The sequence below is a fragment of the Amblyomma maculatum genome, chromosome 9 (assembly GCF_055883805.1).
Source record: "Amblyomma maculatum isolate TAMU_Amacu chromosome 9, ASM5588380v1, whole genome shotgun sequence".
NCBI lineage: Eukaryota > Metazoa > Arthropoda > Arachnida > Ixodida > Ixodidae > Amblyomma > Amblyomma maculatum.
Window position 1 is genome coordinate 60013372 of NC_139352.1, and position 15590 is coordinate 60028961.

The following is a 15590-nucleotide window of genomic DNA, read 5'->3' on the forward strand; positions in this document are numbered from 1 at the left end:
CATTATGCTCCAAACTGCTTTCCCTGCACCACCCTGCTCCAAAACACAATATTGATTCAGAACTGCTCCAAACCAGCTGCCGTGATGTTTTAATACCAAATTCGTTGAGAATAATATAAATATTTGTTTGCAACTAAATTTAATATGACCCACAAGCAATTGGAGGTAATTAATTAGGGAAAAAATCTACTGTGCATGTGACATAGCACATCTTGCCAGCTTTTTGAATCGCCGATGGAGAGAGAAGAGAGCACCAAGTGCACCAGATATAGCGCAAATTAACTGCCATGAACCGTTGGAAAAATTTTACAGCTGCGAAAACTGCACTAGGTATTCTAATGCTTTTGCTGTGAAAACAAGTAGGTACTTCATCATCGAGCCGCATGTCGATTCTTAATCAGACAAAAGTATAATTCAAGCATTATTGGGTGGCGCGCCAAAGGTGGCAATCTTTACCTTCTCGAGGGTGTTTGAAAGCCATATGGGGCTTATTGCTAAAATTCTAAAACTGAAGCCTCAGCATTGTTTAAGCAAAGACGTGATGGGCAGTTAGCAGGAAGCGATGAAGTGCCTACAGTGCCATCTGTCCTCCCTGCAGGCACTACTGACCAGTGCTCGGGAATTTATCAGCACAGATGTAGGGTCATAAAGGATATGCACAAGATAGAGCGGGAATGTTGTGCCCATTGATGTGAACTCCGTACTAATGGTGCTTCCTGAGCTGATAAATGCATCAAGTAGAAATAGGCAAAAACTTCAGGTCAAACTTATGTTCGATTATCAGGTGCGTAACTGAGCATTCCATTTGCTGCAGGTCTGTTCCAAATTGTTGCTCAAGTCAGCTCATGTTCTTTTAAACATCTTTACATGTTTGGCCATTTGTTTGGTGCATACTCGGAAAAGTTTTGGATCCATAAAAGCGAATCAGAGTGGAAATTCTGTATGTCAGGAATAGAAAACTCCAATCATCAAAGGCATTCGACCCTAAGTACATGCTCCAAAACAAATCAGAATGCTCTAGAACTCATTTGATTTCTCCAAAACTGCTCCAAAATTGTACTTACTGCTCCCTGAGCTGCTCCGAAATACTCAAGCCTACTTCCACCCCTGTAGTTGTGATTATGCTGCATTTGGGTAAAGTATTCTTTCTGAGAGTGAGAAGGAGTACATTTTAGTTGAGGATTTCCCTGAAACACCTCAGACTAGCATGGTTGTGGTTTCAGGTTATTGGTTAATTCAGCCAGGCTGTGCCCTTCAATATAGTCACCCTAGGCTCAAGTCATCAGCGAAGGCCCATATTTCATGAGCTGCAAAGGTCTGTGAAAGCTGCACTTTTCTTCACAGCCAGATGGCCTCGCTCGTGTAGATATTTACTGAAATATATTTGCCTTTTTATTTGGTGATCTTCGTCCCAGCTTTCACCATTTCTGACCATCTCGTAATTGCACTATGAAGCTGGTCTCACACATTGGGCAAGACCTAATTAGTGCTCCGCCAGCAATTACATGCCAGCTTAAGAGTCTCTCGCGCCATCACTGGACACAAAGACTGCTTTGTAAAGCAGAATTTATGTTTCTATAATGATCCCACGCAAATTGACTGTTGATTTTGGGAGTTGGACACGTTACTTTTTGACTATAGTCACCACTGAAACCAGTGATGTAATGAGAAACTCTATTTTTAGCACTACCTCCTGCTGGGGTGGCGCAGTGATTACGGTGCTCGACTACTGTTCCCGAGGACGCGGGATCGAATCCCGGCCTCGGCAGCCACTTTTCGATGGAGGCGAAAAGCAAGGCGCCCATTTACTGTGAGATGTCAGTGCACGTTAAAGAACCCCAGGTGGTCAAAATTTCCGGAGTTCTCCACTACAGCGTCTCTCATAGCCTGAGTCACTTTGGGACATTAAACCCCACAAACCAAACCAAACTAAACTGTTCTTTACATTATCTCAAGCTAGCAGTACTGTACCCCCATTTTTCGTTATAGCTGAAATATGCATGTGTTGTACAGCTTTTCACAGGAGCTTGCTAGCAGCATTTCGCTATTTCTGATCTGGTAGCGTTACAGTATGTCACAATCTCATTTCTGCCATTAATTTTATATGCCATAGCAATTCACATCAGTACAGTTGGCAATAAAGGTTTGTTCAGCACGTTTGGAAACACACCCTACTGCAAGAAATGGTACCAGACGAGACTCACCAGTCTGACCTCCGGCAACAGCTGCTGCTAGTGTTCTCTTTGCTGGCATTTCGTGTCCCAAATTTCTACTCCACTTTGTAGAACTGTACAATGCAACCTTCCTGTTTTGCTGTTTATGCCATGTTGGCCATCCACCCTAAACTTGTAACACTTTTATTTTTCTTGTTTCTGTTGTGCAGCCCTCCCTGTTCCTGTTCGTTCGGGGATGCCTGGCCAGGTGATGAACAATGGAGCGCACGACAACACGGTCAATGACTTTCAGAAACTGCAGCAGCAGCTGCAGGACATCAAGGAACAGGTACAGTGGCAAACATCAAGTTCTGTTTTTTTCTTTAGCAGTGTGTTATGTCATTTTTATAACAGCATTAGTTTATTAGTAGTATCAGCATTAGTCTCGCTTCTTCACCACCATGGTGGTACGGTGCTTAGAATTCTCGACTTTCCCCCAGATGGTCAAAATTTTCATAGCCCTCCACTACGCCATCTTTCATAGCCTGAGTTGCTTTGGGACGTTAAACTCCACAAACCATCATAGGTCTCGCTCTGTTTTTCTAAATACAGTGAGCAATATTGTTGTCCGAACTTGGAGCAAACTATTTTTCCAATTTTACTTTAACACCCTATAAGTAGAAATCGATACCAGGGAATGTAATCGATAAGTTTGGGTGGTATGGTTGGCACATTCCTTTCTCAGTGGCAATAATTTGGCCTTTGGTGTGCTTGCAACCTTTTTTAGAGCAGCCCTTCTTGAATTACTAGTGTAACTTTCACAAATAGCAAAAGTATGCAAGCTATTCTATTGAAATAGATAAAAAGTAGAAAGATTAAGGATAAAAAATTGAAGTTAGTCATAAATTCATTTTTCTGAAATGCTGTATTAGTAACATTTTAATGTTAACAGGCTTTTAGCACAGGCTTAGCAAAAATTCTGTTTTTTATTCATAATGCCTCTTACAGTATGCCAACATGGTGTTTATAGCAGAAAAGTTCTGTTCCAAAAGTTGATGTTTACAATGAGTTCATTTACAGTTAGAACTTTGTGTGCTGAAATGAACTTCATTTCCTAATGACTTTGGCTTTAAGACGGCCTTTAGATTATTCTGTCGACTTTAACATTAACAAAACTCTTGAAATAATGAAACATTTGCTCTGTTAATGTTCAGCCCATTTGATGTAGTATAATCTTCTTTAACATAAACATATTTTTAAGAAAATGCTTAGTTAAGAGTATCTTGCCTTTCCCTGATCTTCCTTTATGCACATTGCCATTTGCATTAGCTAGACAGTCTTCCCTCATAATGGCTGTGTTCTTTGCATCCGCACAGTCCTCATTACTTATATGCCTCACATGCGACACCCAAATCAGAAATTTTCGGAAATGCTTGCCGACATAAATACACTGAAGCAAAGCATGCTGAGCCTGTATGTTGAATAAAAGAAAGCTGCAGCTGTCTCTGATACATTTTAGAAGAATCCTTCAAAATGCTTAATGTATGTAGGGCCCCTTGGAGCTGGAAAGGGTATCGGTGTACAGCCAATAGTTAGGTAAATATTAAAACATCTTGTTGTGACATCTGCAAAAATCTACAAAGTAGTTTTCTTGTTGAAGAGCAAGCCACACTCGAATTTCCTCCAATGGAGAAGTAAAATTAGCATTGGCTTTTAAAATTACTATGTTTCCTCTCAGGAGAGTGTGTATGCAGTTCGTCAAAGAGAGTGCATAACCAGTACATTTAACGAGCTGGTATACTAATGTAAATCCTTTCCTGTTCTGCACTGTTGGATAAAGCAAAGGGAAAGTTGTTGCCCTTCCCACTCTGCAGTGCAGTGAAGACCACATATGGACTCCATTGCAGGTTGTAACACTTTCGCTTGGGCCATAAACGAAACAATTGCTTCTGGAAATAGCTCTTCTTTTACGTGGCATCACATCAGATGTTCAGACTTGCTACAACAAAATGTGCTGACATATGGTCACTGCGTGTTTTGTTTTTATCAGTGAAATTAAATGACTTTGACTCTCGTTTTGATGGCGTGGTAAGAAAAACCTATAACTAGGGGTGAGCACATATTCAAAACTTCAAACATGAATCAACTGTGTTTCCTATTTAGTGTCTCCACCCCTGATTGAGTGAAGTGGCAGCATGAAGTGTGTGGTCTGTATACTGATAAAAGAATGACACTCTCCCATAGTGGTGGGTATGTGCCATAGTTTTTTGAAGTCAACCAACTAGTCATTTGGAAAATATAAGATTCAAAATCTTGGTGGCCGATTCAAATTCACTAAGCTAATTGGAATGTTCAGTTGGGAGATGATTCCCCATTGGAATCTTGGGCAATATTTTAAGAATCCGATTGTAATTTTAAACCCGATTGGAATCATGGGAACCATTCGAGATTCTCAACTCAACTAGTATTTGCAAAATTATTTGGTTAATCCTATTAAACCCAACCATTGGACAGCAGTGTCCAATTGAGTCCCATTGTAATTTTCAATTCCCTGTTAGTCCCAATATATTTTTTTTTAATGAGCAATTTCGGCACAATGGGAGACCAATGTGGGTGTAAGCAAGAGGAATGCACATTTGTGTCTGAATGGCGAAGCAGCAGTGTGTTGGTTGGTGTCCAAAAGCGGCGCTCAGCTGTGTTCAGTTGGCTATTAGCCACCACCACCATAGGGCTAGCAGCGAAAAGCTCAGAAACCAAAACTACAGTTGAATCCCGCCACAACGAATACCGCCACAACGAAATTTCTGCGACAACGAATAATTTTTTATTCCCCGCGAGTATCCTATAAGAATTAATGGCCTAAATTTCTCTGCACAACGAACCATTTTTGCAGAGCGTTTCCGCTTCAACGAAATTTTCGCGTTCAAAATCGAAACCGAAACTAGTTTTATTGGCGAGAAGTCCAAGTCAAATCCAAAGCCACATTAAGCATGAAATCACGTGATTGCAGTTCCGCCATTTTGGCTTTGTGTCGTGGTCGCGTTGTTCACTCGCTGCCTTTCTCTTCGACAACGACGAGTTTTCATCCGCAGGACACGATGGCAACGCAAGTGAAAAAACGCAAAACTCTTTCCCTTGAGCAAAAAGCTCAAATAATCGCCCAAGCAGAAAGCGGAAGGAAGAAAGCGGCAATTGCTGAAGACTTCGGAATTCCTGCAAGTTCGCTGTCAACGATTCTAGGCAATAAGGACAGCGTGAGAATGGCACTTGCTTCAGGCACATCCTCGAAGCACAAAAAGGTGACGCGGCCCCTCCATGAAGAGTTGGACAAAGCAGTGCATGCGTGGTTTGTGGAAGCACGAGCCAGCAACGTCCCCCTGTCCGGAAGCATCGTCCAGCAGAAAGCCTTGAACTATGCATGCCTACTTGGCATTGATGATTTTAAAGCCAGCATTGGCTGGCTAAACCGTTTCAAGGCCCGCCATAACATCGTTGGAAAAGTGTTGTGCGGCGAGTCAATGTCAGCAGACGTGGACGGAGCAGCTGCTTGGAAGGCGAGTAACATGGCCGGAAATTTAAGCAACTTCGCGCCTGCAGACATTTACAACGCCGACGAGACCGGGCTATTCTACGAGATGTTGCCGGCTAGGACGCTCGACTTCAAGGGGCAGCGCTGTCACGGCGGCAAACACAGCAAAAAACGCATCACAGTGCTGCTTTGCACAAACATGGATGGCTCGGACAAGCGTCCGCCGTTAGTCATAGGCAAAAGTGCCAAGCCGCGCTGTTTTAAGGGAACTCGTAGCCTACCTGTGCAGTACAAGGCGAACAACAAGTCATGGATGACCCGCGCTATTTTCACCGAGTGGATGATGGCATTCGACCGCGACATGAAGCGGCAGGGCCGTAAAGTTTGCTTGCTTTTGGACAATTGTTCAGCGCATCACTCCGACGAAGTCAAGCTCACTAACATGGAGCTGAGGTTTTTCCCTCCCAATTGCACGTCTGTCTTACAGCCTCTCGATCAGGGCGTGATTCTTAGCCTGAAGCGCGCTTACCGCGGGAGGTTAATTCAGCGGCTGCTTTTTAACACTGAAACCGGCCGAGACACGAAGGTGGACTTGTACGTGGCACTGCAGATTATGTCTGCTGCCTGGAGCACACTGGGGCGCTCAGTAATTGTGAACTGTTTCAGGCACGCCGGATTTGCCGAAGGTCGACCCGTACACTCTGCTGGCCTAACACCAGGCGTTACAGACGACGACGAAGAGGCGTCACCGGCTCCGGGGATCGCGGCCGCCTGGAAAACGCTGGGAGAAATAGGAACCGTGCCGCCTAATCTCGAGCTCGACGAATACATCGGCGCTGACGCTTGTGTTGTTGTTCACGAAGATGTGAGTGATGAGCAGATCATAAAAGCTGCCCGGAATGATAAGGACTCTTCCGATGAAGAAGACGACGACGTACAGGAAGCGCCGGCTGCGGCAACCGCCGTACAGGTGATGGACGCTTTTGATGTCATCAGGAATTTCGTTGCTGTCCGAGACGACGATGTTGCAATGGGTTTGCTGACCGAGTGCGAAAATCGCGTGACGGCGTTGCTCGCCGTGAAGCGTAAGCAAACCAAGCTTACAGATTTTTGGCATTAAACGCCTTTGCTGCTGCTTGGGCAATTCTTTCTGCGTTTCACGTCAAATTTTTGCGATAACGAAGTTCCGCGAGAACGAATTTTTTTTTGTGCACCGTGAATTTCGTTATAGCGGGATTCAACTGTATGTGTGTACAGGCTATTTTTTGGCCTAAAGGCAGAGTCTCCCTATCAGAGGTGCGCAGGTTACAATGAATCATGCATCGGGCAGTAGTATTTTCACACAGTCAGCTCCTTTCAGAATCGCTCAGGATTTGCAAAAGCCAACCACTCACCTTTTTGCCTTGGCCTCTGCACCGCAGACCATGTGTCCGGTGTGCCTGGATCGACTCAAGAACATGATCTTCCTGTGTGGCCACGGGACGTGCCAGATGTGTGGCGACCGCATGTCCGAGTGCCCCATCTGCCGCAAGTCGGTCGAGAAGCGCATCCTGCTCTACTGACAGCTCTGCTCAGTGTCGCTGGCACTGTACGACCTCCGGTCCTTGTAGTCACGGCAGTCTAGCTGCAGTCTTTCCGGATGGAGGCGTAGTGTATTTGTGTCGTCAATGCCTTTAGTGCGTGATATGTTGATGACATGACATTTTGTTTTTTCTCTCATTTTGCCGCTCTTTCTCCCTAGTACTACTATGCGTTCTGTGTCTTGTTGTTGTGTTGAAAAGTTGGTTCTTAGATACATGCATGAGACAGCCATATCCTGCCTTGCTTGCACCATGCAGAAAGACGGGAAAAAACGATGCTACCTTTTTAAACCTCACTGAGGAATGGAGCTGACGGAAGAGAACACTAAAACTCAAACTTGTGATCTTTCCGTTATCCTCTTATCCTTAAAAGTCTTGTATTACATTGCCGTTCCGCATGATTTTAAGAAATGCAGCTATATTGTTCACAGAAAATGCTCAGAGTTACTCACCAAGCTCACATTAGATCTTTCTAAAAAGAATGTAATCCGCAATTCTGTATTTCTAATTTTGGAAAACGCCGCTACATGCCGTGCCTACTCTGTCCATAGAATCTGGTACTTTTTGTGAGCATATACTTCTTGTGTGTGTTCTAAAGCTTTTTTGCTTTCAGATCTTGCTTTTTCGTTGCTAAGCTTTACTTATGGACAGAGATTTCCTGTTTTTTCTCCCTCCTTTAGCTGTCTGAATTTTCACTAGTTACTCAGATTTTTCTTTGTCTCTTATTAACATGGCATTGCAAAAAGACTTTCAGCCCACTGCCAGCAGGTTTCAGTCATCAGGGATGTTAAAGTTGTCGCACTTTTACTGCTCTGAAGTTTTCCTGTTCAGCAAGTGGCTGAAAGGAGTCTCCTTTGTTGCTCAGTAATGTATGTGACAGCAGCCAAAGAAAAAGCAGCGAATTTGGCATCAGCCTTTGCCGTTTATTTTTAAGTAGAATGCAGGGATCAGTTGCATATAATTTCTGCTCTTTTTCTATTCTTGAGGCGCCTGACACTCTTCATTTAAACCACGTCAGAAAAGAAGCGAAAGATCTCCTGTGGCAAAACACCGCGTGTGTTGTGGAAAACTGCTTTATTCTTGGCTCTGTCATTCAAGGTATAGCATTGACATGATGCGCCTGCATCTGTTCATACGTAATCGACATGAAGTGTCGTTGCCTGACACGGTAAATTCATTTCTTGTTTGTTTCATTAGCACCTCTTTGCTTATCCGATTCCAGGTTATGGTACCTACACTGACCTCATACAAGTAACTGAAATGCTTACTTTGTCCTCACTTATTTGTCGTGTTTTATTTTTTCTAAATATTACCCGGAAAGGCATTTTGCTACTTTTTATTTTCTTCACCTTTAGGTTTTTGTTTGTTTGTTTTTTTAATACCACAGCACGTTATCAACTTTTATTTTTTCTGCGATCTGAAAAACCAAACTGTCACAGCCAGGAAATACTTCAGAGCAAAACCAGCACTGCATGAGATCCCCTGGATTCTGCCTCCGTTTTTATTGTTGCAGTGTACATCTCGTTGCGACTGTTGCAGATTTGTATAAAGTTGGGAGGAAGTGTCAGGGATCCCAAGGGAGTTGCTACACACAAGCACAGATGACTGAATTACCGCACAACATGTTGTCCTCTGAACTGTGCTTCCACGAAATGCACTTTTTAAACAGATTGTGAACACCACGTGGTTGAATTTGAGTGGACGGATGTGGTCTTCTTGTACTCTGTAAGGAACTGTGTGCTGAGAATGGTTTAAATGTGAACAGTATTACAAACCTTATTGGACACTTGCGTACGTTTGCCACAAAATGAAAAGAAATAATGCTTCTTATGCTGCATTTGCTTTGCATTTGTAATGCGCAAGAATTTGTTTCTTCAACTATGTGTAAGGCTTTTTTTATTTTGATAACATCTAGTAAAATCAGCAGATGTCTCAAACCTCACTGATATTTGTGAGTGCTCTCTTACATTGCACTTTCATACAAAAGGAGTGTATTGATGCTAATTGCTGCAGCGTCGTTTTAGCTTAATAGCCTCATATGGTCTCCTGCCAAGCTTCTTCAGGCAGGGGACTTTTATTTTAAGATTACAAGCTTTCCTACCTCAGTCTATAAAGCACTGCTACATTTATTTTATCTTTACATTTCTTGAAGTGCATGCTGACACTGCAGAATTTGTCATAGCCGGCTTTTTTTTAGCACAGTCATGTGGAAATTTGGTAGTCTGTTCTAAGAGAATGAATGGCACACATTACAACTTTCTCTTGAAGTTGATGTCATGTTAAATTTAGACCCATAATGAGTGTTGTTACTGAGCATCACTTTTGCAGACATTTTTGTGCCGAAATGTTTTGCACTCTGCCTCTGATGGAACCAGGTGCTGTATTATACCCAATATTCTTGTAAGTTGAACACAGTATGTCTTATGTATTTGTGTAAAATATGTATTGTTTAGAATTCAATAATGGAAACAAATTAACATATCTGTGCTACGGTTGAGTTAGGAATTTTACTTCAAGAGAACACCTATAACTTATTTTATTGTAACAGTGCCGTTAATAGGCTTTCTTTAATATGACCATTAATTTGTGCCTTAAGCTGTGGTCTATGAATGGGATTGAACTGAAGTGTGTTTACTAACCTGAGAGAAAGCTTAATTGAAGAAGAGTAGCATAGGGATTTGTTGACTGCTGCTACTGTGTGTGGATACCCCGAATGCCCCAAGTGTGATTACTGTATGCTGTCATGGTTTCTTTCTTTTTTTTTTTCAGTATCTGCACCACTTTCTCTTAATTAACCTTGCAACCCCTTCCATGATTGCATGTTTGCTTTCCCTTTATTCATGAGAGTGACTTAATTGCGAATAATCTGTGCTCTCGAACCCTGTACTATGGGCTCTCTAGTTAGCAGACTTGTGTTGTGCTTATGGCCCCATATTTATATTGTGTTGTTTGGAGTGCATAATAAAAGTGGTTTGAACCATGTGGGAGTGCGTACAGCATCTGATAGGCGTGCAGAAAAGGGAACGAAGCGCATGAAACACCCTTCATTTTGTTTCAGCAAAATAGTATGTCGCCATTCTGCCCAGTGACTAAAAAAATGTGGATGTTACTTTACTGTAGATCTCAAAGGAGTAAACAAGGCCTCGTTCACTGTGTGGCAGATTCTTTAAGGCTAATAGTATCGGCTCTCTCTACAACAAGGGTTAAAAAATGTGGTCGTTGGAGGTATACAGCGAATATGCCTAGCACGAAATCATGATTACAATGTGTCTTGATATGAAAGCGTGTTGGCGTGGCAAATCTAGCCATGACAAGCAGCACCACTGCTGGGGCTCATCATCACCATCATGGGGCTCCAGGACTATGCGAGGTCACCATTTCGGTGCCAAATTAGAAAAGCATGTAAGAAAGCCATTAATTTTGGAACTGACATCTACAGAGCGCCTACTACAGTCGGGGCTGTACGACGGATGAGCTGATTGAGGCCCACTTATCTTGCAAGTCAATATGCTAGACTGGCAGGAACGAAAGCTAGGTGCATGGAGCTTGAAAATCGGTTGCGTATGCTATGGAGAAACAAGACGAGACATCCCAAAAACTTGTGGAAGGGGGTGGAGGTTTCAAGATTGATACACTGCCGGTCCCAAAAAACATGCATCCTGAACATCATCAAGCAAGAAGTATGAAGGCCAAGATGGTGGACGGGGCTACTGTAAGCTACAATGGAGGATTTTTCATAGATGCTGCGAGTCCTAATTAATACAGGCCAAGACAATATTGGTGGTGCGTAGGGCAAACAGTCAATTGACTTAAATTTCTGTTCGGCACGAAGAAAGTGCAGAATTGGAGATGCGACGATCGCAACGGAATCTTCGCATCCTCATTACAAATACATCATTGCAGACTCACAGACTGCTTGCAGAAATTATATGCTAGGCAAAATTGTGCTGTTAACCTGAAAGATCCTGAAACAGTCTGAGGTATGCGTCTAATGCAAACAGCTTATTCGGACACATTGTAATTGGAGTGTAGAGCGAAATGAGCATGCACACGCCGCCGCCCCAGCTTTTTCCACCAGGTCCCTCCTTCCCTTCCTTAAGACTTGGACTTCCCTCTGCCAGTCTTAACCTACGCGGATATGATTGCCCTGCTGCGGTGGTAATGTGGCTACGGCGCTCGACTTCTGTGCCCATGGATGTGGGTTGTCACAGCAGCTGCTTCTTGGTGCAGGTGAAAAGCCAGGCACCTGTGCGCTCTGCAATGTCAGTGCACATTAATGAACTCCAGTTAATTGAAATTTCTGGAGCCATCCACTATGACATATTTCGTAGCCTGAGTCATTTCGGGACATTAAACTCCTTAAACCAAACCACTATGCAGACCTGTTACAGCACTTGCACTTATGTAGAACCCCTTTATAGTAAAGTCAACGAGACTGGTAAAAATCTTTACTATATCAGTTGTTGGGGATGACATGGTTCTGAAGATACTGTCTGGTAATGAAATGGCTGCTTACTGAACAAGTCTTCTTGCTTAATGATAAAAACACTAAAATACCTTCCAACTCTCCCTTAGTATCTCCTCGGGCCATTCTTCAGTTACGCGATTTTTTTGTTTACATCTTGTGGAAGTACCTCTTTAGCATCAGGGCAACGTGGCTACGAATAAAACTGAATATGATTTCACGCGAAAATCTAATCCTTGCATGAACACTACTTCTGCTGTTGCTGTCTTTCAAAAGGCAATATATGAGAAATGCACGTGGCAGTCAAGCGCTGCAAAACCACACACGCCACGCCTCCAGCTCTTGTCACCGCTGCCTTGTGTTTGGTGCCAGCCAGATGCACTTTACTATAACCGATTTTTACCAAAAAATGTCTTTACTGTAAAGGAGGAAACACTATAGTTGTCTATGGAAGATGAACTGGGACTTCAGTTTCACTTTACTATATCCGAGTTTTTACTATTTCCAAGTTTACTATCCAGCTAAAGGATTAGATAATGCAGATGATTAAGGCCAGTTACACCATGTTTAATAATTCAGTAAACCTTCACGTTGATCCAGGATCCTTCTCAGCTGAATGTAAATTTTGCTGGCAGAAAGCAGATTTTTACCATATATATGGTATGTGCCTGCCGTAGGCACTATAAAACAGCCAGCGTGGGAAGGATGGAAGGCAGCTCTGTCTAGCTCGAACCTCGAGAAACAGAAAGCCTTCATAGAAAGAGCAATAGGCAACGGCCTTAGCCAACAGAATACCAGTTAAGGATCAACCAACCTTCGCCTATTTCCCTTTATCTTTGTCCTGTTAATAAAACGTTTCATCAATATCTTTACCGGAGCAGACACAAGGCTGTTTGTCTGCATGTACATTGAATCCCTTGGAGTACCAACTAAATGGTATCAGGTATCCTGTCCGAGAGTTCGTCTTTACTGGGTTTCCCTTAATTTGAGTCTTCTGTATTTAGGTCATATCCCAGTGTCGGTTTCAGCTAGTTTTCCCAGACTGATCGCAGCTAGCAAGTGCAAAAAGGTGCAGTAATCAAATCAAAATATTCTAAAATTTTCCCGAATTCCCATTTCAAATGAACTAGCATCACAATGTACACGCGCATATTTGCGTTTAGCTTCCATTTAACCGCAGCCACTATGACCAGGATCCGAGTGAACTGTGGTGCAACACAGTACGAATGCTGAGCAAACTGAACACTGTAGCCACTGAGCCATATTGTCTTGGATGAAAAAACCAGAAGGAAAAAGATTCAGTCATCACACTCACAAAAGTAAAAAGATGAAGTGAGAACTGCAAGTTCTCATTGTTCAAGGCAGCCTCCGAGTGTGTGCGTATGTATCATTCTGCAGGGACTCTGCCTCAACGCTGTACGTACTTGGTGGTGATTATGCGCTCGACTACTACCATGGCCTACGGGATCAAATCCCAGCCGCAGTGGCTGCTTTTCGATGGAGGCAAAAAGCAAGTCACCCATGTGCTGTACGATCTCACTGCACATTAAAGAACTCCAGGTGATCGACGTTATAGTTATGGCCGCTCACTCCGACATGGTTGGCGCGCGCACTTCTTTCGTTCAAAGCGAGGCTGTGGTACTGCGCGGTAGGAAAAAAGTTCTGTATCGATCGTGCCGGCGCTGCCTCGTCCTCTTCGGCACGCGATGGGTGCCAGCTACATGTGGAGATCGCCAGGAAGGGCCGACCGCGTCCACATTTATTAATGCGAGAGCACTACTTCACTATGTTCATAGATTTCTGTCCGCAGACCGCGTCCGCAAAATCGTGTCTGCAGCAGTTGTAATTGAGACGTGGTAGAGGTTAATGAGTGGTGTCAATCAATAGAAGGTGACGTAATGTTGCCAAAAAAGTAATTAGGTCTATAAGTTAATTAGGTAATTTTTTAAAGGCAAAATATGTAAAAGTTGTCTGCAGCAGTTGTGACTAATTTAGAAGTGGTAGAGGTTAATGAGTGGTGTCAATCGATAGAGGGTGACGTAATGTTGTCCAAAAAATAATTAGGCCAATAATTTAATTGGGTAATTAGAGGCAAAACACGCAAAATCGTGTCCGCAGCACTTGTGTGTGGTGTCAATCGATAGAGGGTGCCGTAATGCTGTGTCCAGAAAAATAATTAGCTGGGGCTTAGCTTTAGTTAAGCCTGGAAATTGAAAAAGCAATGTCCGCTTGGCTACGCAAAGTGTTTCGCTTGTAGTGGTGCACATTGCTAATCTCCTGTGTACCCACGAAATGAGAGGCATATTTTTTTAGACGTATCCAAACTTTATTATTCATTCACAGATTCTTCTTTCTGTAGCCCAATGAACCGCAGCAAGGCCTGCAAGCTCTTGCAACTTGTATAACGTCAATCGCTAGCCGCCGTTCGCAGCTGGTAGACCTGCCGTGGAGCGTAGCTGCGGCGCGCTGAATAGCCGACTTGGTCCCTCATCTCTCGCTTTGGTATGACGTCAGTAGTCATGTGACCGACCACTGACTCCGCTCGACCGTGGAGAGTAGCTACAGCGCGCCGAAGAGCCGACTTGCTAGCCGTCTGTCTCTCTGGTATGACGTTAGTTGTCACGTGACCGACCGCTGCCGTCGCTCGACCGTGAAGCGTAGCTACGGCGCGCTGAAGAGCCGATTCGCTACCCTGTCTCTCACTCTGGTATGACGTCAGTTGTCACATGACCGACCATGAAGGGTAGGCTCCGGTACGGCGAAAAGACAAAACCTGGCGTAGTATTGCTTTTGCAATAATAATTAGGCCAATAATTTAATTGGGTATAATTAGAGGTAAAACCAGTAAAACACCCAAAATCGTGTCCGCAGCAGTTTCCCGAGCAAGTTTGAGTACACGGGGCGAGAGCGCGCGGGCCGCCTGATTGGCTCATTGCCCAGGAGTCCCTGATGGCCGGGAGCCCAGATAAGATGCGTGTGGTGTAAATCGATAGAGGGTGACGTAATGTGTCAAAAAATTATTAGGTCAATAAGTTAATTAGGTAATTAATTAGAGGCAATAAATTTAAAAGTAAAGGCGAAAGTGGTCTCATTAGCCAATGGCTTGGCGCCACATTTGAATGTATCACATACTAAAATAGTTAATTAAATCAGTCAATTAAGATGACGTCAAAGATGTGACGTCACGCAACCTTAAGTCGAGCCAAAAAGGGCATAGGAAGGGATTGGCGCGCAATTTTAAAATACCAACGACTAAAGTAGTTAAGGCAGCCAATTAGGGTGACGTCACGCAACCGTAAGTAGAGCCGAAAAAGGGCATGTGAAGGAACTGGCGCACAATTTGAAAGTACCGAAGACTAAAATGGATAAACAAGAAGTGCATTAATGTGACGTCAAGGATATGACGTCACACAACCGGAAATAGAGCCGAAAAAGGTCATAGGAAAGAGAGAGAGATATATATTTTAATGGCAACAGGAGATGTCATAGGAAAGAACTGGCGCAATTTGAAAGTACCAAAGACTAAAATGGGCAAACAAGAAGTACATTAAGCAACTAGAAGCAACCAACAGCAGCGTCCGTGCTTTCGCATTACTCAAATGCAGATTCTGCAGTGCCCTTTAATTTTTAGAATGGCTGGGAGAGCGGTGCCGGCAGCACACGGCCGAGGCGAAAGCTCAGAGAGTTGTGTATCGCTCGCGCCGGCGCTGCCTCGTCCTCTTCGGCACGCGGCGGGTGCCAGCTACATGTGGAGGTCGCCAGGAAAGACCGACCGCGTCCACATTTATTAAATACGTAGCTGGAGGAGCGGTGCCGGCAGCATACATCCGAGGCTGAGGCTGATAAAACTTTATTCACAATAA

The 15590-nt window shown here is 43.7% G+C and overlaps 1 protein-coding gene across 2 annotated transcripts in view; it reads left to right on the forward strand.

The window, feature by feature from the left end:
- Positions 1 to 10246, forward strand: part of mib1 (E3 ubiquitin-protein ligase mind bomb 1) — a 508315-nt gene extending 498069 nt beyond the window's left edge. For both annotated transcript variants that reach the window (XM_084578830.1, XM_084578831.1), the window contains 2 exons: positions 2384 to 2502; positions 7104 to 10246. In XM_084578830.1, the coding sequence (XP_084434956.1) occupies positions 2384 to 2502; positions 7104 to 7244 (260 nt within the window). In that variant the 3' untranslated portion in view covers positions 7245 to 10246. The remainder of the gene's footprint in view (positions 1 to 2383; positions 2503 to 7103) is intronic.
- Positions 10247 to 15590: the final 5344 nt, after the last annotated feature.